General features: G+C 34.5%; 1 protein-coding gene and 1 non-coding gene across 2 annotated transcripts; both read left to right on the top strand.

Moving 5' to 3' along the window:
- Positions 1-249: 249 nt before the first annotated feature.
- Positions 250-7,798, top strand: LOC140959124 (asparagine synthetase [glutamine-hydrolyzing] 2). Its single transcript, XM_073416896.1, has 14 exons — positions 250-461; positions 1,306-1,444; positions 1,897-1,992; positions 2,163-2,304; positions 2,586-2,681; positions 3,231-3,325; positions 3,975-4,136; positions 4,832-4,912; positions 5,003-5,224; positions 5,418-5,552; positions 6,396-6,476; positions 6,619-6,705; positions 6,806-6,913; positions 7,400-7,798. Exons 1-14 carry the CDS (start codon positions 382-384, stop codon positions 7,592-7,594), a joined length of 1,719 nt encoding a protein of 572 aa, XP_073272997.1. The 5' UTR covers positions 250-381; the 3' UTR covers positions 7,595-7,798.
- A 771-nt stretch (positions 7,799-8,569) lies between these two features.
- Positions 8,570-8,642, top strand: TRNAR-ACG (transfer RNA arginine (anticodon ACG)). Its single transcript has one exon. It is a non-coding gene; the product is annotated as a tRNA-Arg (tRNA).
- The last annotated feature ends 2,121 nt before the right edge of the window (positions 8,643-10,763 follow it).

Here is a 10,763-nt window from a genome sequence, read left to right as displayed (position 1 = left end):
AAAAAATCAAAAACAAAAACAAACAAGGATATTAATGTCAATGGTGCATTAATTAATTACATCAACATATTTTCTGAATAATATAAATCACTCAAATAAAAAAAAAATGAATTTGTAATAAATATAATATTTCGAAAATGGTAACTTTTGGTAGAATGTGAAGGGTAAAAAATCAGTACAAAAGGCAAAATAAAAAGACCAAAAATAGGCTGATAATGAAGATGTGGACCCAGAGTGCTTAAACCCTAATTAAATCACGGAATCTTTCAAAATCAACGGCTCTGATGATTCGTTAGCCACCATTCACCTTGACTTGTAGCCGTTGTCTTTCTTTGTCTATCCCTCTTCTCTCTTCAGAAAGTGGGATTGGGTTAAGAAGCCATGTGTGGAATTCTCGCAGTTCTCGGTGTCACTGAAAACTCTCAGGCGAAGCGGTCCAGGATCATCGAGCTCTCCAGAAGGTTTAATTTATCTTCGTCTGCGATGATTGTGGGTTTTTTGTTTTGGTTTCCGTGCGTTATCGATTGGTTCTGGTGTTATCGTTTGATTTGGAAAATGTGTTTTGATCTTCGTTTTCTTGATTTTCATATATGAAAATCGTAGACTTATGATTTATCGATCGTGTGTTATCGGTTAATTGTCGCAAGATTATTAGTTTTTTTTTTCCTCGGAAAATGTACTTTTATATTTGTTTTTGTGAAACAAAAACCTGGAGTGATCCAATATTTTAAATATAGTGGTTGAATTTTTGGTTGCATAAGGGATCAATGGGACAATTTTATAATCAATACAGGAATTATTTCTGCGATATGAAGCAAATCAGAAAGCATTGACATTTTATGGGAAAGGTTGAATGACCATCATGTCTTATAAGAAGTGAAAGCTGTTCCTGCAAATCAGAAAAAATTACCATTTTTTGAGTGTGGGGATGGGGGACGTTTAATATTGAATTTCTCTATTATTGTTATTTTCTGTTGCGGTGTTAATTTTTTCAATATTGTAATATTTTAATAATTTCTTATTTAACTGTCATCTGTCGATAATGTTGGTCATGTCTAAAACAATTGTTTCAAGATGATTTTCAATCAATATTCTTATTTCAATATGAATAATTTATATTAAACAACAATTGAATCATGTTTAATCAAAGTCACATGAAAATTATTTAGTGATGCTGGTTGTTAAGCTCGGTTTTGGCTGGTAGCTGTTCTTACTGGCTCTGTCCATGATTATATTATCATTACATAAAGCATTGCACAGTCTAGATATTATTTTGAGTCATTGTCTTGTATTTGGAGCCCATAGGTTGCGGCACAGAGGTCCTGATTGGAGCGGCTTGCACTATCATGAGGACTGTTATCTTGCTCATCAGCGTTTGGCAATTGTAGATCCTACATCAGGGGATCAGCCACTGTATAATGAAGACAAAACAGTTGTTGTCACGGTGGGTAAAATTTTGCATAAAAAGAATTTCTCACATTGATTGTCTTTTAAGCAGCTGAGATTCATTATGTAATACCTTTTTATGGGGTAATAGTATCTTTTCATCCAGCTCCAATGTTTTTGAAGAGTTTTTTTCGTAAATATGTAAACTATAGTTTACTTTTATTTATACAAAAAATGGAAAGTATGATGTTCCCAGTTATGTGGCATCTGGAAGAAAAATCATTTCCGTTGACCACTCACAATCAGAAATCATCTTGCCAAAAGTTTATGTTCCTTGAACAAAGAAAAGAGGTTTAGTAGAAACATAGTCCTCTCCATGTGTTTTAGTTTCCAATATTTGTGTGCTGTACATTACAATTCCTGGGAAAATCTTGATTATTTTTGACAAGACATGTGATGTTTCTTTTCTTTTTTTCTTTTTTCCTGTACCCTCTCTCTTGATACTTTCAGGTTAATGGAGAAATATACAACCATAAAGAACTTAGGAAGAAGCTGCAGTCTCATCAGTTCAGAACTGGAAGTGATTGTGAAGTTATTGCTCACCTGGTTAGTACTTGACAGTAGTTGGAGATAGAAATGTGCCACTGCATGATAACATCTGACAATTTTTTCTGTTGTTCCCGAGTAGTTCCTTGAAAAAGTTTTAGAATTATATGAGGTAAGCTCGTTGCCTCTTACATCAGTTTTTATCCATTTTGAATCTTTTTTTTCCCCAGTATGAAGAACATGGTGAGGATTTTGTTGACATGTTGGATGGTATGTTTTCATTTGTTCTTCTTGACACTCGCGACAATAGTTTCATTGCTGCTCGAGATGCGATTGGTATTACTCCCCTTTACATAGGCTGGGGTCTTGATGGTATGTGACCGTTTTGTCCCTGCATTAAATCTTTTGGATGTGATTCTGTTCAGTAATCCCATAGTTCACTGTAACTAGGTATGCAGCAGCAGGGTACTGGCATCATTCTCTTTTCTTATGTTTTGAATGCTGCATGTTATGATGCAATGTAGATGCATTGTTAAAAATGGAAGTTTCATTTGTGGATCTCTCCTTTGGATTAAAGCCTAACCCTTTCATATGAAAATTGTTTCGGTTATCTTGTGACAAGGTTTTTGCTTAACTAAATGATTCGCTCTCAGGATCAACATGGTTTGCTTCGGAGATGAAAGCTTTAAGTGATGATTGTGAACGATTCATGTCTTTCCTTCCAGGACACATCTATTCAAGCAAAAGCGGTATGTTAGATGAACTTGAAATCCCTAGAGGGCAATTTAGTTTGCTTCAACTATTCTGACTGCAACTGTTCTTTGTACCAATGTAACTTAAACATCCAACTTTTTTCTGCTGATGTTGTCATTTATTTTATTGACAAATGCATGAAGGTTTAAGTTCTATACTGTTAAATCATGCTCATCCAGAAGTAATGAGTATAGCAATTGATCTGTTGTATGGTGGGTTTAGCTGATAAGGCATTTTCATGCTTACAAGACATTAAATCCGCTTGTTTAGCTAATCTTTATGTGATCCTTCTTACTACTAATGTGAAATTAGTTTATCAAAACATAAAGTTTCTTTTCTCCTGCATGATACTGGAACTGTAAAATATATTTGTAACTAAGAATCTGGGGATTGAAGTTGATTATGATAGAATTGGGAACTTGTTCCTTAGCTGAAGAAGCACCTTGCTAAACATGTTCTGGGATGCCTGAATTTTCTCTGTTCTGCAGTAAACTACTTGCAAATATATTTACTGCTGCAATATGCTAATATGATAATGGCAACAGGAGGGCTCAGAAGGTGGTACAACCCACCATGGTTTTCAGAACAGATACCTTTGGCTCCTTATGAGCCCCTAGTACTGCGCAAGGCCTTTGAGAAGGTTATCTTGATCAATTCTGTTTCCAATTGACTGTTGTGTTATATATTCTTGTGCCTTAACCATTATATGTGGTCTGTGCTTATCTAAAAAATTATTAATCAGTGATTTTCATCTCTTCTGTTTATTTATTCTTTGCTTTCTTCAAATATCTGAGTATACGAGTCTTATCTTTCTTGTGTGTATTTGAATCAGATTGGTCTTTCTCTTCCTTTCAGTCCCTCCTGATCTCATTTTCTTTTCCTTTCCCCAGTACTTCTTTCTTCCTAGCTACTCTGCATTGATAGTCCTCTAAATGCCTTCCTTCTCTTTTTTACAGTTTACTGTTCGATAATTTTTTTTCAACTCTTACAATTGTAACTCTTACTTATTTATCTTGTGTTATTTTCATGTCTTATTCATGTTATAGCCTCATCTTTATTATGTTTGATGTAACGTATGCCACATTCATATCATTTCAAGTTTTGTTCTTTCTCCTTCAAAACCATACAATTTTGTTTTGAAAATGTTTCTTATCCATACTCTTTTGGCATCACCTATTGTAATTAAGCCTGTGAAATGATTTGCCTTGAAATTGCGCATCTATCAAATCTTTGTGTGCATATTGTGGCTTTTTTAAATTACATTTTCTTATGCTCTTGCTATTTTGCAGGCTGTTGTGAAGAGACTGATGACAGATGTACCCTTTGGTGTACTTTTATCTGGTGGATTGGACTCATCGCTTGTTGCTTCGGTGGCTTCCCGCTATTTGGTTGATTCTGAAGCAGCCTGCCAGTGGGGATCACAATTGCATACCTTTTGCATTGGCTTAAAGGTGATAAATTTTAACAACAGTCATTGCTTCCAGTTGTTGTAGCAGTTCTGTTGCCAAGTATGTTCAGCACCTCAGTGGTTTTGATTCCCTAGTAACTCTCTCGTGCAAAGGAGAATTGACAATTTTTATGAAGAATGAAAAGAATAATTGGAATATCTCCTCTTCAGACTTCTGTGCTTGCCACAAAATTCTCCGCAAGCTTCTTGATATTAACTTCGGAACCTCTAAGCGTAACTGTGCCCTTTGTCCAAGCAATTTTGTGATCTTTATTTGCTGCATTCTGTTTAAATTTATACGTGATGTATATAAACAGATGCAAACCGTTAAGCAGCAAAATCTTCCATTGTGTATGACATAGGGGATAAAAAGAGCACGTAGCCGGCATACCAACTTTTTTATAAAAAAACATACACAAACTAAAATCATATATTTTGCTGGCTTATTTTTTAGTACAAGGCACTGGTATCGGTTAAAATTTGGCATCTTGGTGTCACATTGATGCACTATTTTCTGTCAAATCTTTACTTTTTTGTATAACAATGGGAAAGCAATCTATCTTGTCGATCTTCACTTAATCCCTGTATAATCAATCAATGCTATTTCTCAACCTTTGTTCCTATTCTTTAACGGATAAAGTTACAATTCTATGTCACTTGTCCCTCTACACTATTAATCTTGTTTTTTCTCTGTTTCAGGGTTCTCCTGATCTGAGAGCAGCAAGAGAAGTGGCAGACTATCTGGGAACTCGTCATCATGAGTTTCATTTTACTGTGCAGGTATATTTATTATATGAATGTTGAATAATTTATTTTGCACCACTGTTGCTTTTTATCATATTCTCTTTTTTTTTTAAATTGTAAAATCAGGAAGGAATAGATGCACTAGAGGAGGTTATCTATCATACTGAAACATATGATGTGACTACTATCAGAGCCAGTACTCCAATGTTTCTCATGTCCAGAAAAATAAAATCTCTGGGAGTAAAAATGGTTCTATCTGGTGAAGGTTCTGATGAGATTTTTGGCGGTTATTTGTATTTCCACAAGGCACCCAACAAAGAGGAGCTTCACAAGGAAACATGTGCTAAGGTACTTTGCCACAACATATGATTCGTAAACCCAAAAAGATAATATGGTTGTCTTGATAAGGTTTTAATCGTTACTCCTAGGAAGAATTTTCAAATATGACAGGTAATATGGTTGTCTTGATATGATTTTAATTATTACTTATAGCAAGAATTTTCAAGTATGAAGCCTGTTTTATTTTAAAATTTGGTGCCAGATCAAAGCTCTTCATCTATACGACTGTTTGAGAGCCAACAAATCAACTTCGGCATGGGGTGTTGAAGCTCGCGTACCCTTCTTAGACAAGGAATTTATCAATATTGCCATGGGTATTGACCCAGAGTGGAAAATGGTGAACTATGTGATATCTCAGTCTTTACTGTTTCAACCGTAGTCATGACATTATTCAACCTTTTCCTGACAGGACAAGTTAATATGCTCATTTAAAATTGGTTCCGAGAAATCCAGGAAATTAATTTTGGATACTTACACTGCTTAACCTGTCTCAGTAGAGGCTTATTAATTTCATGCTCGAGCATCAACTATGGATTTGTGGGGTGTGAACTACTTTAAAACTTGGCAATTTACTTATGTGCATTTTATATGCTACACGATGAATCACTTGAGCCTACAGTATAAAACGAGAAAATGCTTTTGTTGATCACAAATGTGAGACATGTATCTCTTCCGAAAATTTAAGCCAAAAACCAGCTCAAAAGCCAACAAATTGATGTTAGAAACATTGTCTCCTTTTCCCTTCTCCAGTGTTGTTCGTATTTGACAAAAGAGGAAAATCTTGCTCAGTAAATATTATTTGCCATATCTCGTATTAGTTTTGCCTTCAAAACTTATATCATGACATTCTGATCTTGAGATTGAAGTTTGACGTTGATTTAAAATTTGAACTTTTTGCTTAATAATTTAGGATTTCTGAATTGACATCACCCATAACATTGAATTGGAGGAAAATTGAACGGAACATCACCTATTACATTGAATTGGAGGGATGGGAATTTGACAGAAATTTCTGAATATTCCACTGCACATTATTTGATGTTAATTTTACGTTTGTCTCAGGCAAACCTGTAATTCTAGTCACAGATAAGTTCACAAGATATCTACCAACAATAATGTTTTGATTGATTCGCGGTCTGTTAAATTTTCCATGAAGATTTTGTTTGCCTGAAAATAACAGGTAAGACCTGACCTTGGAAGAATTGAAAAATGGATTTTGCGCAATGCCTTTAATGATGAGCAACACCCGTATTTACCCAAGGTTTGTGCTGTTCTTCGATTGCACTCTTTACTTTAACATAGTTTATCTTTGTTTCTTTTCTAATCAATTTCCATTAGAACAACAAGACAATTTGTTAGTATGTGGCATTGAATTCTTGAGCCATTCGTATTTCTTGGTTCAGCACATTTTATACAGACAGAAAGAGCAGTTCAGTGATGGAGTTGGATACAGTTGGATTGATGGCTTGAAAGATCATGCTAACCAACAGGTAGGCCTAACTCTCTACATATTGCATATTCTTGAATCCTTATATCTATACATTTTAGGTAGCTTGATGCATATGTGATTTTCATTTATGGCATTGACAGGTTACAGATGCAATGCTAGCCAACGCAAATTTTGTTTACCCTGAGAATACTCCAACCACGAAAGAAGGGTACCACTACCGAACTATCTTTGAGCGGTTTTTCCCCAAGGTAAATTACTGCATGTTCATGTTTTTAGCGCGTACGAATTAAACAGGAACAATGTAGTGGGAGGTGGTGCTGCTGCGATTAAAGGATTTGAATCCGTGAGTGAGGAATTGGAGATAGATAATACACAGCTGATTCCAACTTAGGAAGATCTTTAAATGCACTAATTATTGAGAGAATGGTTAAAACCCACATGTTTTGAAATTTACTGCAGTACACAAACAAGTGCAAATGATTCATGACTAGGAAGTAGATTCACGAATCTGGGTGAGGGAGCGACTCAATTTATTCTAACTTTGTAGTTAATAAATTTCTATATTTTCTTTGGTTAAAGGCAAATAGAATAACCCGCATCCACTCGCTACCCCTTTTTAAATCTGCATATATGACTAAGGATTTAAATCATTCTTCTCCCGAACTTTTCGAATCAAAACAATCACATATTCTTTTAGTGAACGACTATCTAACCTGACTTTGGTTCGTATTTAGAATCCTGCAAGATCAACAGTGCCCGGAGGTCCAAGCGTGGCGTGCAGCACTGCTAAGGCTGTAGAATGGGATGCGGCATGGTCTAAGAATCTTGACCCCTCCGGTCGAGCTGCCCTTGGTGTCCATGTTGCTGCATTTGAGGAGACGAAGGCAGTTGCTGATGGCCCAGCCACAAACGGCCCACCCGTAAAATAACCCAGAACTTCGACTGCGTTTATTGTTGATTGTTTATTGTAGGTTCTTCATTTCACTCAAGTGTAGTGTTGTGTTTAGCCAAGATTGCTTGTGGTACAGTTAGATTCAATTTTGCTCAATTATATTTAAAAAAACGTGTTACGAAACTATTCTCTGCACTTTAGTTTATTTTAAATATTAAGTTGATTTTGGCATGCAATTCTACTTCAGAATGCATAAATATCGTACCCAAGTTCAGTATACGATACAATTTAAATATTCAACCACGATCTTATCAGTAGTACCACTAACAGCGAAACAAGTCTTGAGTTACAATAGATTTGAGAAAAATAAGATGGCATCAGAAAAAACAAGGCAAAAATTCTGAAAAGACTTGTGCTACGCTTGCAATGCTGGACAATAACGGACGAGAATTGAATGCAGCAGCGTCTCACGACAGCAGCTAGAGGATCCCTCCATAGACCATAGAGAAAGGAGTTGGATTCTTGATGGCGTTAACAGGCTAGTGCGTCCGATACTATGATCCAATTAGTCCAACCAAGATTGATCGCTTGCACCATCCCCTCAAAGAATGGGGCTCAAATCGGCCGGAAAGCACTTGGCATGGGCAAATAAAACATGACCAGTGGAGTCGCTGCCCAGGAGCCCCACACTATAGGAGTTTCTTGATCATACACAGCAGCATCCATCGTCGACATACTATGACCGTCGTTCGAATACCTTGTAATAAGATTCCATTGTACTATATGTATCTACTGAATTATTTTTAAAGTAATAAAAGAAAACATGATACTGATGTCTCGTCTGTTCAACCTGTTTTTTTCGGAGGTGTTTACAGAGAGCCATTTTACTAAAATATCATTACCGCTATGTAAATAAAATATTTAGTGTAATACTAGTGATTTATGAAATAACAAAACTTAAACAACGGAGGTTCAGATATTATTTAACCAAACATAACAGAGACAAAAAGTTGACTCCGTGGCCCAATGGATAAGGCGCTGGTGTACGGAACCAGAGATTCTGGGTTCGATCCCCAGCGGAGTCGTTCAAAATTAGTTAATTTATTTTTTAATAGTATTATTATTTAGTTGTGAAGTTTATCTCTCTGTCTTTTGATGTGGATGCATGAACATAAATAAATATATACTAGTAAAAATATTAGAATTAATTTTGTTCTCGTTGGTGAGAAGAAACTGATTTATAAGTTATTTTTCTCACTCTTCTTTATTCGAATAATTTGAATTAATTTTGTAATTTAATTAAAAGTAACAAAATGTAGAATGATTCTTATATAAAGCGCATACTGACAAATCGACAAAAAAAGTTTCATCACATTCTCCACTAATGCAACCACAGTCATTCCCGGCCACCTTCGATCAATCATTGTTATTTGCAATTCAGGTTGCTTAAAAGTATATATCCTCATGCAAACGTCGTCCCTTTTCCCCCTATAATCGCAATCCTTTTCTCATTCTAGGTTCATGTATGTATGTACCTAGATTCTTACAATAAATATATATATCGTATCTTGCTCCCTCATGGGATTTTCATTTCATGGCTGTCTTGGATTGTTTCCTGCACAAAGATTAATATATAGCTGGCATGCATCAAACGTTTCGATGAATATTTCATATCAATGTCTTTAGCTTTATTGATATTATAGAAGAAAGAATGAACTTAGAATTCATTGTGATATATTTTGTGTGAGATTGAGAGATTCTACGAAGACAAGCTAGTGCATGTAGCTTAGTGGGGCATTTGTAGTTGCCGTCCAATTTGGAGGGTCAATAGAATCCATGTGATATATATAACATGCATTATTTTTTCAATTGTAGTAATTTTTTTACTGAAGTGACATCGGACGCTTCAGCAATATCATTCGTCACGTCAGCAATACTCGTCGCTATGTTTGTCGGTAATTTTCAATGACACGTCATTATTTTTCGACACCACGTCAACACTCCGGTAAAAAAAAAATTACAATTGAAAAAAATTAAGATAAATGGATTGAGATCGTAAATTGACCTATAATTATATAAAAATAGAAACATAGGAAAAGTTTGGGGGATGGAATGGAGATGCTTAATTGGTTTTCCCAAAATCTATATCATCCATAGGTCTAATTTGTATCAAACATGGTAGATTTTTTAAGTTAATGTATGAATGCAAAAATGTCAAATTTTCATGCTCAATTATAAAAAAAAAAAAGGGTTTAAGAAAAATAAATTTCATAAAATTTAAAGCCCACAATTATAATATGGAAACACCTAGACATGCAAGTCATCACAATCAAATTCAAGGAGGCTTAGACTTTGGATTTACGTATCAAGTGAATATTATGTATTACATTTATGATAATTTTAAAAATCTCAAATGATATTAAAACTGTGATTGTAACTATACTAATTTCTTTAGTTTATAATTTAAATTATGCTTGAATATATACATAAACCTCAAATCAACCATTTAACTAATATTCAAAATTTTGAAATTAATTAACGAAAAATGATGGAGGCTCCTGTGAGATGGTCTCACGGATACATATTTGTGAAACGGATGACCAATGCCTGCAATGAAAAGTAGTAATTTTTAATGGGTCGAATCAGGTCAAGTCAGATATCCATCTCACAATTAATTCATGAAACATGAGTTTTTTATTTTGAAGAAAAATGTGTGTGTGTGTTTTTTTTTTTTAAAATCACCGCAATAGGTTCCTTTTACAATCTCCACACCAAAATTTTGGTTTAATTAAAAATAATCAGATAATGATGTAAAAGAATACGTCGTTATGGACTATTTTGCAGTTTGATCACATCGTTGTTGGGGCCAGTCAGTCCATATTGGGCTTCCTCATAATTGGGCTTTTGTTATTTAAATTGAAAATTAATGGGCCTCACTACTACTTCATGAGGTAAACCTGACGTTTAAATGACGTTATTACTCGCCCCTGGAATGATTAGTATATGAATAAACAATTTTTTTGCCTTGATTTGTAATTTCATAAAATTAATCTTATTTTTTTTACCTTAATATTATATTCTTTAAATTTAAAATTAAAATACATTACTTTTAAAAGCATAATAAAGTTCTTTTGAGATAAAAACTATGAAATAAGCATCTCATTAATTATTATAATAATTATTATTATGATGATAATATTTATTAA

The sequence above is a fragment of the Primulina huaijiensis genome, chromosome 15 (assembly GCF_012295235.1).
Source record: "Primulina huaijiensis isolate GDHJ02 chromosome 15, ASM1229523v2, whole genome shotgun sequence".
Classification (NCBI taxonomy): domain Eukaryota; kingdom Viridiplantae; phylum Streptophyta; class Magnoliopsida; order Lamiales; family Gesneriaceae; genus Primulina; species Primulina huaijiensis.
The sequence above is the reverse complement of the archived record's forward strand: the minus strand, read 5'-3'. Positions and strand labels throughout refer to the sequence as shown.

What these genes read in the sequence shown, in the direction of transcription:
- LOC140959124 (XM_073416896.1), top strand. Translation starts at nt 382, where the DNA reads ATGTGTGGAATTCTCGCAGTTCTCGGTGTCACTGAAAACTCTCAGGCG. An exon ending in GTGAAGTTATTGCTCACCTG is followed by an intron (nt 1,993 to 2,162) that starts GTTAGTACTTGA and finishes TTTTTTCCCCAG; the next exon opens with TATGAAGAACATGGTGAGGA. An exon ending in AACACCCGTATTTACCCAAG is followed by an intron (nt 6,477 to 6,618) that starts GTTTGTGCTGTT and finishes TTCTTGGTTCAG; the next exon opens with CACATTTTATACAGACAGAA.